General features: G+C 47.9%; 3 protein-coding genes across 4 annotated transcripts in view; 1 reads left to right on the top strand and 2 right to left on the bottom strand.

The window, feature by feature from the left end:
* Positions 1 to 15: 15 nt before the first annotated feature.
* Positions 16 to 8,432, bottom strand: LOC135819800 (bone morphogenetic protein receptor type-1A-like). The gene is made up of 4 exons (XM_065333071.1): positions 7,706 to 8,432; positions 5,252 to 6,123; positions 3,116 to 3,257; positions 16 to 183 (listed from the first exon to the last, which is right to left on the bottom strand). Exons 1-4 carry the CDS (start codon positions 8,430 to 8,432, stop codon positions 20 to 22), a joined length of 1,905 nt encoding a protein of 634 aa, XP_065189143.1. The 3' UTR covers positions 16 to 19.
* Positions 5,021 to 21,971, bottom strand: part of LOC135819807 (TGF-beta receptor type-1-like) — a 31,241-nt gene continuing 14,290 nt past the window's right edge. The window contains exon 6 of the mRNA XM_065333091.1: positions 5,021 to 5,105. The gene's annotated coding sequence lies outside the window, so the exon portion shown is untranslated. The remainder of the gene's footprint in view (positions 5,106 to 21,971) is intronic.
* On the top strand, positions 8,948 to 20,550 carry LOC135819783 (bone morphogenetic protein receptor type-1A-like). 2 transcript variants are annotated; one of them, XM_065333060.1, is made up of 5 exons: positions 8,948 to 9,077; positions 17,588 to 18,393; positions 18,502 to 18,643; positions 19,158 to 19,288; positions 19,822 to 20,550. In XM_065333060.1, the coding sequence occupies exons 1-5, from the start codon at positions 8,948 to 8,950 to the stop codon at positions 19,954 to 19,956; spliced, it is 1,344 nt and encodes a 447-aa protein (XP_065189132.1). In that variant the 3' UTR covers positions 19,957 to 20,550. The 2 variants fall into 2 exon arrangements, with proteins under 2 accessions (XP_065189132.1, XP_065189127.1); XM_065333055.1 differs by lacking the exon at positions 8,948 to 9,077 and adding an exon at positions 15,500 to 16,661.

Here is a 21,971-nt window from a genome sequence, read left to right as displayed (position 1 = left end):
CGCAGTTCATGTGCAGTGTTTACATGTGTGCCTGCCCTAGTCTTCCACATACCTCATTTTCCAGCCAATGTTTCGGCAAGGGAGGCCGACACTTCCTGATGCACACCGCTTCATAGACGTCTTTACTAGACGGGACTTCAGGAATGCTATCGGCATAGGGCTTTGAGTATGCTGGGGCTGATCCTGCGTATGGAGCAAATTACAATGGAAGAAAAGCACACACGGTTATCAGGATTGTTGTATTTGGTACTGAAACTCTTGGATAGCTTGCAGCCGTTACTGTACATTGAAAAGCTTTTACCAGAGATTAAATTTCACTATTTCCCCCGACGGCATAACGTATTTGCGAACATTAATTTTGCGCCGCAAACAGCTCTGCACATTGATTGCTGGCAAGACATCGTCCAGCTGGAGAGGTAAAATTACGACAGTATCTCACCGTGTTAAGGGTTTTTATTATATTGGCCCTACGACGATGACTGCAATGGACAACCATGCAACAAAGAAGTTTAGGCCAGTGGTGAAAGGTTTATTTTCTTGCACATGCCTATAGTGATTAGTAAGTGTGACATGAGCGTCGGGCCGCTACACGTGACGTCAACCGCGGTAATTCTTCAAAACGCTGAATTTTTCGCTTTTTCGCACCGTGAAAATTAATCTATACAGCACTGGTGGCGTGCTACTCTGCACGATGGTCATGAACATGATGATTGTGGAAGTGCTGTAGAACGGCTAGTTTTAGTGTGTAAAATCGTTTTCTGAATCTGGACCAATTCACGTTTCTAACAAAATGGTAACTATTACTGTACTGAACATGCAAAATTTCGATTGAAAAACGTTGGGCGAAAACAGTCCTTTTGCTTAAATCTTAGGCACTTTACAGTAAGGGAGATTTGTTTTGCATTTACTGCACAGCCGACACTGACTGCACCTGTAACTGAATACATATATTATATACACTCAACTACACTGACTGCACAGTCTGTAACTGAATACATATATTATATACACTCAACTACACTGACTGCACCTGTAACTGAATACATATATTATATACACTCAACTACACTGACTGCATCTGTAACTGAATACATATATTATATACACTCAACTACACTGACTGCACCTGTAACTGAATACATATTACATACACTCAACTACACTGACTGCACCTGTAACTGAATACATATATTACATACACTCAACTACACTGACTGCACCTGTAACTGAATACATATATTATATACACTCAACTACACTGACTGCACCTGTAACTGAATACATATATTACATACACTCAACTACACTGACTGCACCTGTAACTGAATACATATATTACATACACTCAACTACACTGACTGCACCTGTAACTGAATACCGACTGCATCTGTAACTGAATACATAATTATATAGACACTCAACTACACTGACTGCATCTGTAAGAGCAGTGTGTACTGCGGTGCCTGTCTACCAATACATGTATACACTGACTCAACTACACTGGACTCATGCAGCGGCGGTGGAAGGTATTGTTCTGGCCAGTACCCCCCCCCCCCCACACACACACATACATGAATTTGAGCCAGCACTTGTAAAGTCGGCGGAATAGCGCGAGCTCCAGCGTGGAGAGCAAATCATTTCCTCACTTGTCTTTTCCGATGATTTGTACAGTGTACTACATAACGTGAAAAATATAGCAGACATGCACGTCAACTAAAGCGAAGTTCCCATTGCTGTCGTCACCACTTCCACGGATTGGCAAACCCTGGCGCGCAAGAAAGTCCGAAATTCATCATCTCAGCTACATCCGGGTAGCTTTTCGGGGCTAAAGCGGCTTGCACAGCGTCGACGTGGACAGCAGACGGAACACTTCGGGTTTTCTGAATGAAATAGTGGCACCTTTCCAGTTACAAAATCCGTTGGTGACAGAAATTGAATCCCCGCGCTTGTAAAGGACCTGATTGCTGCTGGCGGCCGCCGTGCAGGCGAAACAAAACACCTTGTCCTCGAACTCCTTATACGAAAGCCAAGGCCATGCCGCGAAGGCAGAAGTATGACCCCTGGCAAGAGCGTTTGACTATTTTGTTTTCTCACTTTTACGCGTAAGAAGAAGGACAAGTGAATGGACTGTGCAGGTTCCGAAAAGACCGCAAACAAAGTAAGTTTCGGTGGCAAAAGTTAGTCTGGCCCCATGGCCGGACGGGCCGGGAGGGCTCCGCCACCTATGTCCTCCAGGATGATCTAAGAGTTTGTGATTGGGATAGAGTCGAACTGATCATGTCGCACTTCAATCTAACCGTCTTTGGAGAAAAAACATGCAGTCAAAAAATCTAAATTCTGCAGGGAAAATGAGGTTTTTCTGCAGAGTATTCTCTACTACATTGACAAATCTGCGGTGTTTGGTGCAAGACTTTCACCATCCTCGTAGGAATACTTTTCACGCTATCCCTCTCTATCACAACTGAACAGTGTTGGAGAGATCTGCGCTCACCTACACCAGCAAGAACAGTATGCTCACTGGATCCATTGCAAAACAACTTTTCATATTCTGTTTTCTGCCCAGTAACAATTACTAGGCGAAAACTCAAATTCCGCAGGCAAAAGTGTGAATTCAGTGAGTTCTGCCGATCACTGTGATTTCCGCAGAACTTACCACGGGAGTGGAATTGCGTTTTTCCGGCCAAGGTGAAAGGTCAACGGGAGAGGAACACAGGGGGTCGGAAGAGGATAGTCTACTGGATGAAACGTTATGGTTCAGGGAGATGATAATACACATACCTGCATGACCGGCAGTCAGACTGAGGAGTTTGATTGGTCCCCCCACACCCTAGCCTTTCATACAGTTTGTGTATGATGTGGAAGGTACACATGTTTCATACAGTTTGTGTATGATGTGGAAGGTACACATGTTTCATACAGTTTGTGTATGATGTGGCAGGTACACATGACCTAGCCAGCAATACACAGGCGTTGACGGCCAAAACATTGGTCCGCCATGACTGGACTAACTGGGCCGCTTCAACCGGGCCGGAGTCCTGGTCATAATCTTATGAGCAGCAGCAGCAGCAGCAGCAGCAGCAGCAGCAGCAGTCATATTCTACCAGTACTGACATACCGTTGGCAGGGCAGCAGGCATGCGCCAATTCCCAAATGATCAAGGCAAGCGAGTAGACGTCGGCGGCACGGAACTCTTCAAACGACGAGCGACTGATGGAGCCGTCGAGCACCTCTGGAGCCTTGTACCTCGCGTCACCAACCTGTGCAAGAAACAACAGAGTGCAATGTATGGGCAAATGCATGGGCATGGGCAATGTATGGGCAAATGCATGAGCAATGCATGAGCAATGCATGGGCAAATGTATGGGCAATGCATGGGCAATGCATGGTGAGCAATGCATGAGCAATGCATGGGCAAATGTATGGGCAATGCATGTGCAATGCATGGGCAATGCATGGGCAATGCATGGGCAATGCATGGGAAAATGTTTGGCCGGGCAATGTATGGTGCACAACATCATTTAGACAGCATTTCAGCTGAAGAACCCAATGTTATTGCTCAGTACTGGTATTGTACAACTGGCAAAATTGACTACAGATACATGTCACATAGACCGGTGATCAATAGACCATATACAGTAGAGTCACGCGGCCCGTTGTCTGCACCCTTCCATGCATGGGGCTGTCTCCAGGGGGTTGGGATGAGGAGTATGTTGGGATAAGGGAGCGGCCACACACCAATCTAAAACATGCATATCATTGTCCCCTCATGTTTTCATCATTCACGGCTAATTCTGTTCACCAGCACTACTGTCTACAGGAATTAGACACTCCAGCTCCTCTTAATTGATGCTTTGGGGACCCATTTTGATGCCACCCTGTTGCCATACAACCGCGTGCAGCCGTGCACCATTTGAATGGTGGTTTGGGTGGATGGGGGGGGGGGGGGGATAAGCAAACACGATTTTAGTCCCCTATATTCAGTGCAAACCGGCATTTCAGATAAATGAGCGGACAGTTGGCGTTCAGATAGTCGGCATTCTACTGCACATGCATCAACCTTCTCTCTAATAGCGGATCTACACCCAGGCACATTGAGCCATCTCTAGAGCTGCTGCAACAACTCCCTCCAACAGTGCAACAGTACAAGAAGGTTCATGTATGCCTTTGACTCAGTTTGGCTTACGGGGAAGAGCTGAAAGTTATGTGTCACATAACTTAAATTTTAAGAAAAAGATTGGAGGGCGTATCCAATCTGGAAAGAAGTGTCAGTATCGATGCAATCAACACAGGCAAGTAGAGCCAATTTTGTTACATTTTGTAATTTTGCTGAATTAGACATTTTCCATTCTTCCCTGTACTTTCTCCTGATGAGAAGGGAACCGAAAATGTTCTGTTACAAAATCCACTCTACTTGACTGTATGAATGTCGACCGGTCGCTGCTTGGATGACTACTATATGTACACCATAGCTTAGTGGTAGAGCATCGCTGGCCATCATTGAAGCAAGGGTCCCTGGTGCAAGTCATGGTGGTGGCCAGTCAGTTTTTTCTTCAGGCTTTTCCCGTTCGCATCTTTCCCTCAAACCAATGAACATTAAATTCTGCCGATATTTTGAATTCTTCCCGATCAGAATACAAAATTGTTGAACATTTCCTGCAGACACGTCGTGTGCTATTTAGTATGTACAGGCATATTCAGACCAACGGTCACTGTGCAACGTACACTGCATCAACGGTGTGCAACGTACACTGCATCAACGGTGTGCAACGTACACTGCATCAACGGTGTGCAACGTACACTGCATCAACGGTGTGCAACGTACACTGCATCAACGGTGTGCAACGTACACTGCATCAGCGGTGTGCAACGTACACTGCATCAACGATGTGCAACGTACACTGCATCAATGGGTAGGTACATGCAAGAGCTTTTGGACGAGTTGATTTGCAACAAAACCGTGGTTTTGTGTGTGTGTGTGTGTGTGTGTGTGTGTGAGAGAGAGAGAAGAGAAAGAGAGAGAGAGAGAGAGAGAGAGAGAGAGAGAGAGAGAGAGAGAGAGAGAGAGAGAGAGAGAGAGAGAGAGAGAGAGAGAGAGAGAGGGAGGGAGAGAGGGAAAGGGAGAGAGATAGAGATAGATAGATAGATAGATAGAGAGAGAGAGAGAGAGAGAGAAAGAGAGAGAGAGAGAGAGAGAGAGAGAGAAAGAGAGAGAGAGAGAGAGAGAGAGAGAGAGAGGACAGAGGTCACCCACCATCAGACTGGCCTCATTCACATAGTGCTCTCCGTCTTCTTTGTTGTCTCGACTGATGGCCAGCGACAAGTCTGAGATACAGCACGTTCCATCTTGCTTCACCAAGATGTTTTTACTCTTCAGGTTGCGGTGTGCAATGGACGGCTTGCATCCAAAGTACTGGCCCTGCACGTGGCTGTGCAGATGTGTCAAGCCGGCCACTACGGACAGAGTCATTTGGCGCATGTCTTCAATGCCTAAACGTTCGTCGGCCGGTACATCGGGATTGCAGTAGCGTGAGAGAAAGTCGAACAGAGACCCATTGGGATGGTATTCCACTATAATCCATGGTTGAACTTGAAAGCTGTGGCGGACAGATTCCGCACGAGCAGCAGTGGCATCTTTATCATTAGTAGTAGTAGAAGTAGTAGTAATAGTAGTAGAGCATTGTCGCTGCCCGGCATCATGATAGAGAGCAATACTATCGTGACGCATCATGTACGTGCTGGAATGCTGCACCTCGCGGCGAAACTGATCACTGGCCGTAGCTTTGAAAAGTTTCAGCGTGACCATCTGTCCGCGCCAAATGCCTCGATGCCAGTCAGCAAACTGGCCAGATCCAATTTGGTCGCCAAGTGAGATCTCTTCAAAAATGCCTTTCTCGCACTGCTGCTGCTGCTGGTCCTGATTCAGATCTTCAGAATCAAGTGGTTGCACCTGTAATCCTAGCTTCTTCTTCAAGCTACACGTGTAGTGTAGCTGACGCCAGCCCGTTATGCCACGCTTGACATGTCTGCCTCGCGAGCACGTCAAGTAGACAACAACGAATGTAGCAACGGAGATTGCCATGCTTATGGCTATGACGATGGGGATGAACGGAAACCTGAACGTATCTGCAGGACAAAATGCAGCAACAAGGCCAGACACCAGCTAAATGGTAACAGATTCATATTTACAGAAACGGCATGCAGCCATGTGTGTGGCGTTCTGAAGTTTTGACACACAATGGTCCCATTAGATTATGTGTGTGTGTGTGCACATGCTCGCACGTGTGTACAGTCGAAGATTTTTTTAGCAGAATCACTTGCACCTGCAGGACCAAAAGTTCAGCCCGACATGTTTTGAAGCGAGGCCAGTCCCTGCGTCCAGAAGCTGACCAATCTCCTACCACTCTCGTCAGGGGCCTTATCAGAATATTTTTATAGCGTGCTCAAACATAAGTGAGGAGGCATTCAGGGCTTAAAGATTGATATAATTTGAAGGCCTGCTAAATGGATGCCAATACGTGGATAACCGCCCAAGACTGTGCAGCTCGACTATCGGTGCCGTCCCGACAGAATTTCAACTTGACATCATTTTTATGATGTGATGCACACTGCAATATTACATGGAAGTATCAGACGTATCCTGAACCTGTGGTGGACAAAACCCCATTTGATCCTGTTCAAACTAGTTCAAGGAAACTCGTGTGATGCGTTGACACCCCGTACAAATGACGTGAATGACTGGTGCCAGGAGCATTGAGTCATAAAAATTACATCAACTTGAAATTCCGTAGGGACAGAAGCCTGAAGGGTATGCGGAAGTTGCACACTCTGGCGGTTTTTTGTACTCTTTGTATTGGCTACCTGCGTGTTAGCTCACTCCGGGTGATATTCAGGGGAGTGCGCAGTAACTGTACAGGGGGGGGGGGGGGGGTGCGCCCCCCCCCCCATCCAGACAGCATTGATATCCCTTACTTAGGTCTTGTATGTGTCTCCGAGGTTGCAGGAAGCTGTTCGGACGTCCCGTGGTTCTGGAGGCTAGTGCTTCGTCTGCTGCACTAGCTGTGTCAGAGGCTCAAGTTCCGGTCTAAATTTATGGATTTTATTGAAACGTTTTTTGAGGAAGTTTACTTATTTATGCGGTTGCCTCTTGTGTGCTCCGTGTGCGGCTGGTTGGGTTCTTTTCTTTAACTGGTTGGGTTCTTTTCATTTGCTTTGGGTTCTTTTCATTTGCTTTGAGTTTTTTTCATTTGCTTTGAGTTCTTTACATTTTAAAATTGTTTTGGATTTTAGTTGCGATGTATATCATTGACAAAGATGTATATCATTGACAAAGATGTATATCATTGACAAAGATGATTTTTGCCCGTACAAGAGGCTTGAAACACTGGAAAAAATTGATATCCCTACACACGAGTATCATACAAATTGATATCCCTACACACGAGTATCATACAAATTGATATCCCTACACACGAGTACCATACAAATTGATATCCCTACACACGAGTACCATATAAGTGCCTTGCACCATGTACAAGTGCATGTACTGTCACAGGGCTGCCCATACCCATGCACATCATTGAAAGCTTGTTCGCGCTGGCATCACTAAGCAAGCTTGGCTAGCCTTTGCATAAGCCAAACGGACAAAGGAAAGGAGAACTTGAGGAGTGAGGTCAATGAGGTGAACACACACATGCATATGACCTACCTTTTTGCGCTCCTTCCACTGGGTGAGTTGTGGTGACTAGAAGAGGTGGCGTTTCTATTGCTGGTGGTGGTGACGGCGTCGTTGTTGAGCCTTCGAGATATGATGTGGCTGTTGTCGCGGACCCTTCAAGAGGTGATGTTGTCAGCACGGACGTTGGCACGGTAGTTGGCACGGTAAGGTTAGTTGGCATGGTAAAGGTAGTTGGCATGGTAGTTGGCATGGTAGTAGGCATGGTATGTCTCCAGCACGTTCGGTTAGGTCCTCTGTATTTTGATACAATCTCATTGTCCAATGGACGCAATCCTTCACTGTCTTTGGCCAAAATGGATTTAGTCCAAGAGGAGCAGTTGCTGTCTCCACCAATATCACAGCACTTTGCGTAAAATTCGTCGCAGCGGGAAGACATTGTGGAGTTGTTGGGAAAACATCCAAAAAAGTAGCATCTGACCATACCGGTGCCCTGCACTCTGTGATAGTAGAATGTAAGTATTTGTCGCTCACCCGGAAAGCAAGGACATGTTCTGAGATCGGGTCCTGCGCATGGCATATTTGGATCACAAGTGTCGCACGTTGGAAGCATCACCACTCCTTGCTCTGCTTGCACGCAGCAGTTGTTATAGAAGAGAGTGGCGCAAGTCAAGCAGCCAGCCAGTAGCACCAATCGCCAATGGCAATGGTTACTCCGCACATAGGCGCTTCTCATCGAGGTGTCACTGGCGAGCGCCATGATGAGAATGGCGACAAATCCTCTGATCGCGGACTGTAAAGTGCAACCTTCGAATCCAGAAGTCTTTCCCAATCGACTATAGTATTAGTGTGAATGCAGCGAGCGATGGCTGACGTCGGATATCAGCAAAGTCACACCATCACCTGGTCAACAATGAATCAACGTACGTTTTAGATGTTGTACACGCACGTCTTTGCACTCGTTACCGCAAACTCCGTCGAGGCTACCCTGCTGCGGGAGGAACATGCACGTTTGCCAGTGTCACGCTCATTCAAGATCCAGTACTCCATACGCCGCGTCACATCTATGTCCTAAGCCCAGTACAGGCCTAGATTCAACAAAATGTAATGCTGCTTGCTCGGCGTCACCAACGACAGTTCACGATCTTTCCGAAATCGACTCGGACGTTCTTCTTGCACAGTCAGCGGTGATTTGCGCCCGTCGTCCGTAGAATTGCAGGAGTCCGAAAGCTTCTCTCGAAACTCAGCTACTACTTCTACTATTGCTAATGCTGTATGCGCAATGCCCACCCAAGCTTGGGAAACCAGAGCGGAGGAAAGATATGTCTTCTAGTTCTGCTACCTCCATGCACAATACACACACAACCGGGGAGGGAGTGCGCGACAATGACTAAACCTAGTAAAGGTAAGTGTAAGTCGGCGTAGGGACGGTCAGCCGCTCTTCTAACGTTAGGAATAGGAGGCGTGCTGGCAATAGTAGTTCTACCGAGTCTCAGTGTTAGTGTAAGATTAGCGGTTGCAGGCCTACTAGCGCGTATCTGTGGCCTGCTGCCATGCGCTCAGGGGTAGATCCTCGGAGCTAGACTAGTCTAGCGTGCGATGCCACCCAACCTCGCATGAAACGGCGTTCTGCTTGGATGATGGCGTATGATAACGGTATTTCCAACAACTGCCAACAGATACGGAGAGCTGCGCGGACTTCACTGGCCGCTCGACGATACTGTGTTCATTGGAGAAAATCTGATGGCAAGCGACTGCATACGTATTGTAATGTTGTAATGAGTTGATGACGGCAGGCCGGTGTATACGTGGGGGTATTTTGTACAGACACGGCCAAGCCGTCTGTGGCTTCAACGTGTTTACTACTACGCGTACTACAGTACTAGTAGTAGCAGTTGATCTCCTGAGTCATGGCTTTTGCGCTCATGTCTACTGCCAGCTGCTAGACTAAGCGGTATGTGTACTCTGAACGGTGCTCTCACACTGAACGGAATAAGTGAACGGAATACCTGAGTAGTAGCTTCCGGTCCGGAGCAAAGATACAGTGTCCACCAGAGCAGCCCTACGCATACCGTCCGTATGTGTAGGGCTGCTCTCTGGTGTCTACCTGACCTTACTTGCTGCGCAAGCTATACTATCGGCGCACTGCTGGATATCATTTTCGTCGTTGAACCAGTCAGCTGCTTGTAGTCAAGACTGCCTCTAACCAATGACAAGAAAAAGCCACAGAATGCTGTCTGATCTGTCACCGTTGTCTGAAAGGAACCTGGAACTTGGGAAGTAGTTGACCAACCAACGCTGTAGTCTGTACTGTCGGAATCTGGGTGTGGCAGTGCAGTGCATTAGTAGTGCCAGTAGTGGACGACATTGGAAGGAAGCCTTGACGCGTCCTCAGACAGAGAGAATGTGACAATACGTGTCCGCACGAGCCGCCTCTTGACAGTCTGCTCCTCGTGCACTGGGAAAGCAGCCAGCTCCCGCCTGATATCCTTTCAGAGTCCAGCCACCTTCAGTTCTGTGCCCTGCTAAAAGCGCATCATGGCTCCGTCTAATAAACTTTAAAATAATGCTTTTCGGCTAGTGTGTTTCTGTGGTATAGCGCACTGAAGAGTAGGAAACGTGTTACGCAATTTTATAGTATTCCCATTCCGGTTTTGCTTTAGTGTAGCCCTGACTGGGCCTGAGGTTGACTCACTTATTATTCTACCCTTCCTCTCTCCGTATTTCTGCCCCCCTCCCCCCCCCCCCCCCTCTCTCTTTCTCTCATTCCCTCTGTCGTCCATACTGGTATGTATCAAAGGAGGCGAAACCGCCTGTTTGTGGTGCGACGTTAATTAAACTTCTACAACAACATTATAGAGACAGAGAGAGAGAGAGAGAGACAGAGACAGAGACAGAGAGAGAGAGAGAGAGAGAGAGAGAGAGAGAGAGAGAGAGAGAGAGAGAGAGAGAGAGAGAGAGAGAGAGAGAGAGAGAGAGAGAGAGAGAGAGAGAGAGAGAGAGAGAGAGAGAGAGAGAGTGCGAGCGAGACCGGTATGCAGAAAGGATATTGGCGTGACCCTGTCGAACGATGCTAGCCGCCGGTGTCGATGACAATAGATAGAGAGCTTACGCTTCACGTTGTTCTATTTGGAACGTGAGAGAAAACGTGCGTTGAATCGATTTTTTCACCGTGCGCGTGCGTGAATCGGGCCTCTCGTTGAAATCTCACGTTGCAACGTGAGAAGCACGATTTTGGCCATGACATCTCACGTTCGAAATTGAAAACAGGTAAAGCGTAAACTCTCTAAGTAATACATGTACTAGCATAAGACACAGTCATCATGACGCTCGAACGCAGCAGGGCGAAAGCCAGCCTGTAGCGGAGGTGGGCAACTAGCAAAGAATACGCCTTCCTCCTACGCAGCGACTGGAGGTGTGCAATCCGACTCACCGGTGCAGCAGCACCCTTGCCACATCCTCCGGTGGAAGAGAGAACAAAGGGGAGAAAAGTGGACCGCTCCACTTCTCTACACTACACTACTCCCAGATACACTGTACCGGTACACTACTCCCAGATACACTGTACCGGTATTTGTGTGCATCGTACCCCGATCGTACTTTAAAATCGTACACGTAAAAATGTCGTGTGAGCGCGCTAGGCTAGCACTTTTCTCGCGCGCTGCGTGCAACCTTTCTCGTACGTTTTAATCGTCGTGTGAGCGCAACCTTACCATGTCTATGGATAAGTCTTCGCGCAATAATGGACTCCCCGTGGTTTCTTCCAGTACTGGCCTGTATTGGCTACTGAAATTATGTACTCTTGTCAGTCTTGAGTCTACTTGTAGGATTTAGGACTGACCAGTCTACTTGTAGGATCTAGGACTGACCAGTCTACTTGGTCTAGGACTGACATGTCGACAGACTCGGAGTCTGTCTGCAATCCAGCCCTTACAAGTTAGTTACCGGTAGACTAGTTGCATCCGTCAGAGTGACATCCAGCTAGAGTAGTACCAGTGCAGTACCAGTACTCACTGTCTGTGACACTGTCTGTGACACTGTCTGTTAAGGTGGCAGTCTGGGTTCAGAGGGTCAAAAAACAAAGTTTCGATTTTCTGTATTTTTTCACTGGCAGCGTCTTGTGTATGGTCCAAAGGGTTTATCCTGAAAATTTGAGCGTAATCGGGTGCTTCCTTCCGGAGATATAGCCGCGCAAAGTCTGCACAATTGTTTTTGAAATACTGAAATATCAGCAAATTTCTACAAAATTTAGGTTTGCACACTATTCCGATTTTTACCGTCAATCTTTGAGCGATTTCATTAAAATTTTCTGGAGCGACTCCTTGTACTCCTCTGCGCTGCAGACTGACAGCCGCGCACGATGTTTGTCACCATGGCAACCAAGATAACTTTTGCGCATGCGCAAATTCAAAAAAATTCAAATTTCGACTCTCATGATCTCAGCTGATCGCTCTGCTGTTGAAACTTTTGGAGTAATTGTTTTGGAGTAATTGTTTCTTGGAGCTAACCCCTTCGTTGGCTACTATGGGGAAGTCTAGAGCCAAGGGAAAGCCCGGACGATCTAAGAAAAGGAAAAGAACGTTCTATGGAGTGTCTCAGGCGCCGAAGGCTCCCTCTGGTAAAATTTCGCCTGCAGAACAAATTCCTGACTTGCCACTGTCTGATGACGACCTTGAAGTGTCAGCTGAAGCCACGTCTTCAAGCAGCGATAGTGATGGAAGTGGCGGTGAAGTCGACAGCAGTTCCTCCGACAGTGACTTGGATGAAGAGTGTGAGGAAGGGGCGCATGGATTTCGCCTGATTGATCTCGAGTGCCTTCAGCAGCTTTTGTCAGCTGCAGTTTGTTGCAGTGGCTGTAATGGCGCAGTCACGATCAGCGAATCGCAACGGGGAGGCCTTGCATCATGCCTGGAGCTTTCCTGTGTTAACTGCGGCGACATAGCAAGCGAATTTATGTCCAAGAAGTTCAATCGGGTCTGGGAGGTGAACAGACGAGCAGTATTCGGAATGCGACTGATTGGCCGTGGACGTCAATCAATGGTAAAGCTGGCGGGTGCACTGAATATGCCATCACCTATGAGTCGGTCGACATTTTACAGCCATGCTAAAGGCCTGCATTCCGCGTCCAAGAGCGTCGCTGAGCGTAGCATGACTGAGGCAGCTGAGAAAGCAGTGTCCGCAGCAGATGGGGGTAGCGATATCGCTGCTTCCTATGACGGTACCTGGATGCGCCGAGGATTCGCATCGCTCTTCGGAGCCTTCACTATAATTGCATATGATGTCGGCAAAGTGGTGGACTGCGAAGTGCTTTCAAAGTTTTGCCACAAGTGCACGCACTTGGCGTCTAGAAAAGAGAAGGGAGAGCTAACCAAAGATGACTATGATCGACAGATTGCCGAACACGATTGCTCAGTCAACACCACTGTATCAGCTCCTGCCATGGAGAGTGCAGCCGCCAAGACTCTGTGGGCCAGGTCCTTTGAGAGCCGCAAGCTGAGGTACACCACCTACATTGGTGATGGAGATACCAAGAGTTTTAAGGCTGTGCGTGACGCTTGTCCGTATGGGCCCGAGGTGCCTGTAGTCAAGGAGGAATGTGTCGGCCACGTTCAAAAACGCATCGGTACCAGCCTAAGAAAGCTGAAGAAAAACCTTACGGGCAAGAAGCTTGCTGATGGGCGCACTATAGGCGGACGTGGTCGCCTCACGGATGCCATGATCGACAAGCTGCAAGCCTACTATGGCATGGCTGTGCGGAACAACAGCGGAGACTTGCAAGCCATGGCCAGGGCCATATGGGCATCCCTCATGCATCGTGCATCCAGCGACAGTAAACCTCAGCACCAGTATTGTCCGCCTGGAATTAACAGCTGGTGTAGATGGCAGCAGCAACAGGCAGGTGGTGATGTCTACGCCCACCACAATATCCTGCCAGAGGCAGTATGGAAGGAACTGAAGCCGGTCTACATTCGGTTGTCCGACCGGAGTTTGCTCGAGCGCTGCCAGAAGGGTGCTACGCAGAATCGCAACGAAGCGTTCAATGGACTCGTGTGGCAGTTGTGTCCAAAGACAGGCTTTGCATCCGCTCCCACTGTCCAGATGTGCGTCTACCTGGCCGTGGCCTGGTTCAATGATGGAGGTGTGGCAGTGAAACGCGTTCTGGACGAGATGGGCCTCCCTACTGGACACCATACGACACGTCTCATCAAGCTGCTAGACCGTGAGAGACAGGCACATGCTGCCAGAAAGAAGTCAGAAGAAGGGAAGAGGTCACGAAAGAAGCGAAGGAGGGTCAGGAAGGGCATCCAGGATGAGCAGCAAGAGGAAGAAGGTTTGACATATGAAGCTGGTGGCTTCGACTAAGTTCTAGTAAGTTCTAGTTGGACAGACATACCTCCATCTGTACTTGCACAGAGCACTTTTTTCTCCATTTTCCACTGAGTCCCGTACCTCTTAGACAGCGTAGCAAAGAACCTGTAAGTCACAGACCCCATAAACCATACATTTTTGGAAACTGTGAGCATTTATCAAGGTGCTAAGTGTCATGGATTTTTATATTTGTCTAGTAGCTTTGAGTAAAGTGCTACTGATCGAGGACCTAAATTTTGCGCGATTGCATGATTTTTGTTTGACAGCTTGAGTACTTTGTTCTGAATATGATTTCAAAATTCCGCTCCACTTAGCACCTAGGTATATGTGAAGGAAATCCTGTGGAGCACTCAGTTTCTACCCAGCTTCTTTCTGCGTTTGCATATTGCGTCTAAGGTATTGGTGGTACGGCATAATCGCAGATTTGACTATTGTGTCTGCGGATTCCCATGTGTGAGCTTGATTTATACTTCATTGGACTTAGTGAAATACACTGGGTATGTGGTCAAGATTTGAGCAAAATTCATCAATTATTATGGAAGTTACGGCTGTGTTCATGCGGTCGGGCCGCGAACCCAGACTGCCACCTTAACATGTGACTTGGCCTGTTCGAATCGAAGACCATAAAACCTAAGCTTGATCAACCGCACGTGTGTGAGGACGGCGGTGTGCATCTACTAGATCTGGCAAGTCCCTAACCATGCTAACTATGTTACTTGGCTAGAGCGCTGTCGATGTCATGTCATGCCACCAAGACTGACTCAGCCCGGGCAAGAGGCAAGCGTAAGCTCCGAGAGCTCATTTTTACTCTTGCAGTCTTGCCACTCTTGCCTTGGTGGCCGACTGGCACCTTGATCACCAAGATCAATGTTGTTTCAATGGCCTGACTGTCATGCACGGAGATCGATCCCGTCACGTCCCTGCCGCGTTTAATATCATGGTTATGTGCGTGCAGAGGTGGCCAGCTGCAGCTACAGATCAGGGAGCTGGAGGTAGATCTACCATGATCTAGTATTAGGTCAGTGCAGCAGGTCCGGCATTAGTCATTGTATACCGGTACTCCATCAACAGTTACGTTCACGCGTCAGTTGACATCGATATCGACACGCGCCGTAGGTCTACTTACCGACATCGTACACGGTGGGTGATCTCGTGTGGACTTCTTTCAGCTCCTGTAGATCCTTGCGAACCGCGGGCTGGGTAGTGCCGTGATGCAGTGCCGAGCCGCGTTACTGTCCTTTGCAACCGTCCTAAGTGCAGAGTGACTAAGCCCAGGCTTGTAGAAGATCGTCGCGTTGGTGGAGAAAACAAGGCGGTGTCTTGGTCGGCTGAATGGAAGACGTCGCCGGAACCTGAACCGCACAGATACGGCATTGGCTAGTAGATCTACTACTAGGTGACGGAACAGTGGAAAGTCCGTGTGCGGTGCGAATCACTTGCAGTGTCTACGGTCAGTATAAACTACTACTGTCTTGCACTTGCACCGGTACTTCAGTGTACGAACAAAATACTATACTGTATTAGTGCAGTTGCGGAATTATTGTTCCGTGTTGTGTGGGTAATCCTTGGACGGGCGCAGAACATTATCGACAAGTTAGCTAGTTGCAGAACATTGTTGAAGTGATCAAGTGGTCGAGCATTGTCGAAGTGGTCGAGAATTGTCGAAGTGGTTGAGTATTGATATTGTGCAGGACCAGGAAGCACCTGTTGTGGAGGTGGGCTCGGAGCAGCAGCAGAGCTAACCGCTGCACTGACTGTGACCACCCGTCTCTAGTCTGCACCGTACCGCCCGGCAAAGCAGAAGGCGAGGAGAGCAAGTAACAGTTAGTCGTGGTGTTCTACAGCACAGTACTGTAGTCATGTACATGTAGTATGTAGGTAGGCCCGATGATCATGGTTAGTGTGACCATGGTGACAGGGTGCAGGTCCGGCCCATCACAATGTCCAATGTACTTAGTCTTTGTAGTGTTGCTGGTGGCTGCCATCTTGGTACTTGTGCAGCCACACATACACGTGGGAGCTCAGTCTACCAGCAAGTCTACATCCAGCCCTTTAGTAGTCCCCACGGTAACCAGCCCGCCAGTACCGAAGGTGGGTTACAACTGCATTGCCTGTGACAGTTGTATCTTTCAAGAGACTGGCACGCTTCCCTGCTTCGGCGTGTTTGTGAAGAGGATGCGGTGTGCACAAGACGAGGTCTGCATCCTCGCCAAAGATGAGTACCCGCGTTTGCGCTACTATTCCGGATGCTTCAAAAACACATCGAACGTGGCAGTGGAGAAGTGTAAGCTGCCGCTGCTGCAGGCTCAGCCCATCTGCTGCAATGCAATCCAACCTGGAGTTGCCACAGGCAGTTGCACAGGATTAGAGAAAGCACTAGCGATAAACCGCTACGATTGTGGACCTGTTGTAACAACAATACCTCCGACCACAATACCTACGACCATAATACCTACGACCACAATACTTCCGACGACAATACCTACGACCTCAATATCTCCGACGACAATACCTACGACCACAAACATCCCCACAAGCAGCTCCATAAACATCCCCACAAGCAGCTCCATAAACATCCCCATAAGCAGCTCCATAAACATGCCCGGCATCCCCATGAGCGGTAAGCTTTTCGAATGTGGCAATGTTTGGTATTTTAAAACAGCTGAGTTCACTGTCATGGCAACACACACACACACACACACACACACACACACACACACACACACACACACACACACACACACACACATACACACACACACACACACACACACATACACACATACACACACACACAGACACACACACACACACACACACACACACAGACACACACACACACACACACACACACACACACACACACACACACACACACACACAGACACACACACACACACACACACACACACACACACACACACACACACACATACACACACAGACACACACACACACACACACACACACACAGACACACACACACAGACACACACACACACAGACACACACACACACAGACACACACACACACACACAGAGAGAGAGAGAGAGAGAGAGAGAGAGAGAGAGAGAGAGAGAGAGAGAGAGAGAGAGAGAGAGAGAGAGAGAGAGAGAGAGAGAGAGAGAGAGAGAGAGAGAGAGAGAGAGAGAGAGAGAGAGAGAGAGAGAGAGAAAGAGAGAAAGAGAGAGAGAGAGAGAGAGAGAGAGAGAGAGAGAAAGAGAGAGGAGAGAGAGAGAGAGAGAGAGAGAGAGAGAGAGAGAGAGAGAGAGAGAGAGAGAGAGTAAGAGAGAGAGAGAGAGGGAGAGAGAGAGAGAGAGATTAAGAGAGAGAGAGAGGGAGAGAGAGAGAGAGAGAGAGAGAGAGAGAGAGAGAGAGAGAGAGAGAGCAGAGAGTTTGCCATGTAAAGGCACATCAGCCTGTATCAGTCGGCATGGAAACACGACTGAATGCCAGTTTGACTGAAGTGCTGCATCACTGTGATCAGTGGCATTCGTTGGTCGATGTTCTGCTCTTCTGCTTTGCTGCCCGTGTTCTTGTTCTAGGGCAAGGCGAAATAGTGACCGCCAGTCAGCTGGATGGTGGGATATCAGAAGTGCAGCTCATCATAGTCTTGGTTCTCCTCACCTGCCTCATCATAGCACTTACTGGATTGACGTTGATGCTGTGCACTCAAAAGCCAGCATGCTTCAAGAAAGCCGTCACCAGACTGGCTCGTTCCAGGCTGCCCAAACCGCCACCTGAATGCGCGGAGCAGAGAGTAGATGATAAAACGGCGAACCTGAATACGCTGGCAAACCTTAGGTTCGATATTGACCTTGGCCATCAGATTGCACGCGGCCGACAGTTTGACTGGTATCTTAGTGTGTGGAGAGGAGACCAAGTAGCTGTTAAGGTCTTCAAAACAGCCGCAGAAAAGCTGTTTGAGCAAGAAATTCATCATTTCAGCACGTACATCCTGCATCATGAGAACATTGTTGAGTTTCATGACAATGGCCACCTGTGTGCTGGTAACACCGTTCACCCGTGGATGTTCTTGGCGTATCATCCGCATGGCTCACTGTTCGACTTTCTCTCGTGCCGCTCTGCTCCCAACATGCCGGCGGACGAGCTTGGACTATCGGACATGCAACGGATGATCTCCTCCATAGCCACTGGCCTGTCGTATCTCCACTGCTCTGCGAAGGACCGCGCTTTCGGCTGCAAGCCGCCCATTGCGCATCGCAACCTGAAGAGCAAGAACATCTTGGTGAAGCGCGACGGGACGTGCTGCATTTCCGACTTGTCACTGGCCATCAGTCAGGACAGGAAGACAAATGGCATGCACTATGTTGATGTGCAAGATCTGAAGGTATGTATGTGGCTGGTTTGATGAGAGAATAATGAGAGAACATTGTACACTTGAACCTCATGAATGTGAGAATGTGCATGCTGGATTTTACCCTACCTGTCTGTTTAGGCTGGATCAACACGCTATATGGCACCGGAAGTGCTGAGTGAAACCATCAAACTCGGCTCTTTTGAACAGTTTTTGATGGCCGATGTCTACTCCGTCGCCTTGATTATGTGGGAGATTGCGCAGGTGTGCTGCCAGCCAGCCGGTAAGTTATGATGGTGACGATGATGATGACAATGTGTACATGTGTGTGTGTGCACGCGTAAATGTGTGTGTGCGTACATGTGTGTACATGTGTGTGTTTGAGTGTGTGTGTGTGTGTGTGTGTGTAAACATGTGCGCATGCTAGCGTCTGTGCGTGTGTATGCGTACACGCGTGTGTGCGCGCGCGTGTGTGTGTGTGTGAGTGAGCGTGTGTGTGTGTGCAAAATACTAGTGCATGTGTTATTGTACGCATGCTATGTCCTCCACCATGATTGTCCTGAACAAATAAGTGTACAGTGGTGGGCTCCTGGTCTTGTGGCAGTGATCATGAACCCCTGCACTTTTTTTTAAGTAGAAGATTTTACTTCGCTATGCTCATCCTGCGTCTATCTGTTCTTCTCGATATACCCGATTAAAACTAGGGCTGTACTTTTGCAATGGAACCCATTCCAAAGGCAGCTGCCATTAACCCTTGGTTTTTTGTTGTTGAATTTGTTATGAACTGTGTCTGTCAGGCGAGACACCGTGCTATATTCTACCCTACTCTCATCGTGTGCCGGCTGATCCCACGCTAGAGGACATGCATCGCACTGTGTGCATTGATAAGGCCAGGCCACCGCTGCCCAGTCGATGGCGAATGGATGATGTGAGTTTGAAACAAGACTGCTGTCGCCTAGCTTGAATGAACCAGCATGCAGTAGTGTCAAGTTTCTCGTGTATTTCAAAACACTGACGCATCATGTTAGTATGGATACGTCTTCACTATTGCATGTTACTTGAGATCCGTTGCCATGTCAGTTAAAATGATAACGAAACGGCCGGTGAAGTTGAAGTTGCTTTTAACATGACTTAACACTGTCATAGTTCTTGTGTATCTGAAAACATTGGCAGGGCATGTTAGTTCATGAACAGTGTATGAGAGGCAATTAGGATTCGGTGTGAACATTATGTTACATGACATATTTATGGCATTCCTAGCCTGTCGAATGAATGTATCAGTTATTTTTAGCACAGGGTTGAAAGGCACAGATAAATTAGTGCGGTGAAATTAATTTCAAGCTCAGCACGTTGCAATGGCGCTTCCAGTCTTCGTACAGCGTTTCAAGCTCATCCAATACATGTACAGTGCTGAAATAATCTTGTGCTACGTGTTCTTGGTGCTGATCATTGCCTGCACAGACCCTGGCCATTGTTCATCGCTTGATCAGCGCGTGCTGGAAGGAGGATGGTGCCAGTCGATTCACCAGCAAGCGCATCTACTTGAATATTCAGGATGTGCAGACAGACGCTGACTCGGGTGAGACGGCAGTGTAACCGCCCGGCAGCCAGAGTCCTGAACTTGCACATGCGGTGTCGTGATAACTTGTACAGTCACGCAGGCCGCATGCAAGGAAATGGTGGAGAAATGTCTGATACAGAGTAGATAATAATAATATATCGAGTGTACTTCCGAATCCCTCCACCAGTATAATTATGTGTTTGGTAACTGAGGTGAAGGAGTGACCACTACACGTACATGTGTGTACGAACTGCTTGCTCTGAAGTACTGCCCCTGATAGTCGAGAATTGGCATGTGTGCATGGTTTGGATTCTAGTAGAATTGTAAGTAATAGTTCTAACAGTTTGAGTATGAGCAATCTCAGTATGTTCGCTGAGCTTGGCTTCTTGGCAGTCTGAGGACTTCACTGATAATTTGATTTTATATTTCTGGCAGTATTTTTTCGTATTATTTGTACCAATACTTGAATTTGTCACCGACCAGTCATGACGTCAGTCACCTGCATGACTATGGTGATTTTGTCAGCTATGCTGACTTTTTTGTGCTTTCAATTAGAAGTTGAGCACTCTGGCAAGGTATGTCTGACTTTGGGAATTTCCTTTTCCTCCGGCATTGCCATTGCCCCTAGAGTCGACCTTGTTTTTCTGTGTTGTGCTGATGTGTTCACGAAGGACACCACTTGCATTGCTTCTTCATGTAGTAGATTGAGTTTGCATGAAATGAACTGTGTACTGTGCCGTGACTGTAGCATGATGCGACTACCAATCAATCCAACCTTGTAACCTTATTCAGGCTAACCTTATCCACCCTACATGTATGCATGCAGTAGATCTACACAGAGGCGCTGATTAGCGAACCAAGTACCGGTATACAATGTACTACTGGCCACACCTCTTGCGTTGCGTTTATCGCTCCCGTCTCCTTTGCTTCGCCACATGATTGTATAATACCTGCGATGCTTCAAGTACAATGTACATGTAGTTAGTTTCCTTCGCAAACCACGAAACTCTGGCAAGTAACTACTTGCATTGCTTCGTGTACGTATTCAGTCTTGTGAAGTTGTGAGCGTATTCAATGTGTCCTGTGCAGGCTGTAGACGGTCCGGCTTACTACATGTTGTACGAGTAGTGACTGCTAATATCGCTGGCCAGGTGCTTATCATTATCAGTCGAGAAAACAGGTTGGTCGAAGAAAATGCCTGATTTGAATACATGTACCAGTAGTAAGTTGTGCTCTACAAGTTTGAACATCCCTTCTCTTCTTGAAGTAAGACACGCTAGCCAAAATACTCTGGAAAGAGGAGCCTCTATCTCAGTTGATGATCATGGCGACAATCTGAACACAAACGAGATCGTACTGAAGTCCGGGATTATTCCATTCCAGGGTCGTACAGTACTACAAGTCCTCAATCTTCTCCTACTCCTAGCTTGCTTCACCCACACTGTAGACCCAGCAGTACTCAAGCAAACATTTCGCAGTAAAAAATAATCACGGAGCTCCGGAGCAAGGAAACGGGGCGAAAGTAACGTCGGTACTACTACTCGTAGACTAGTAGGTAGAGTCGTACCGCCAACACTTTGTTTACGAGATATATTAGGAGAGGAAGCTGTTTTGCAACTCAGGGTTTCACGTCGATCATTAGGCTGTTTGTAGTGACATAACAAGGCTTCCGTACCGTGCATACCACACCCAGGCAGTTGGCACAGACGGGTGAGCAGAGTTGGCCAGATGCAGATGTGACTGGATGGCTGAAGTAGTAAGACTACTACAGTTGTAGTAGTAGTTAGTTGCTTTTGAAGTTTTGCGGCCTGGTTGATCAGCGATGTCACCTGGTCACAGCTAGGCTATTAATTTTTATGTGTCCGCGTTGTACATGTTGTATCGCCTGTGCTGCAATGAGGTCGATTGGATGGTAAACGCTTTGTTTGGTAATGTTTTGTTTTCTTCCTTCGAAAGCAAGTTCCGGTGAAGATTTGTGGACTTGGAAGCCGATGGAATGGTGCCTGAACTGAAGTGACGGGAACGAAGGTGCAGTTATTGGTAAAGGCTT

Source organism: Sycon ciliatum, chromosome 1 (genome assembly GCF_964019385.1).
Source record: "Sycon ciliatum chromosome 1, ocSycCili1.1, whole genome shotgun sequence".
NCBI lineage: Eukaryota > Metazoa > Porifera > Calcarea > Leucosolenida > Sycettidae > Sycon > Sycon ciliatum.
The sequence above is the reverse complement of the archived record's forward strand: the minus strand, read 5'-3'. Positions and strand labels throughout refer to the sequence as shown.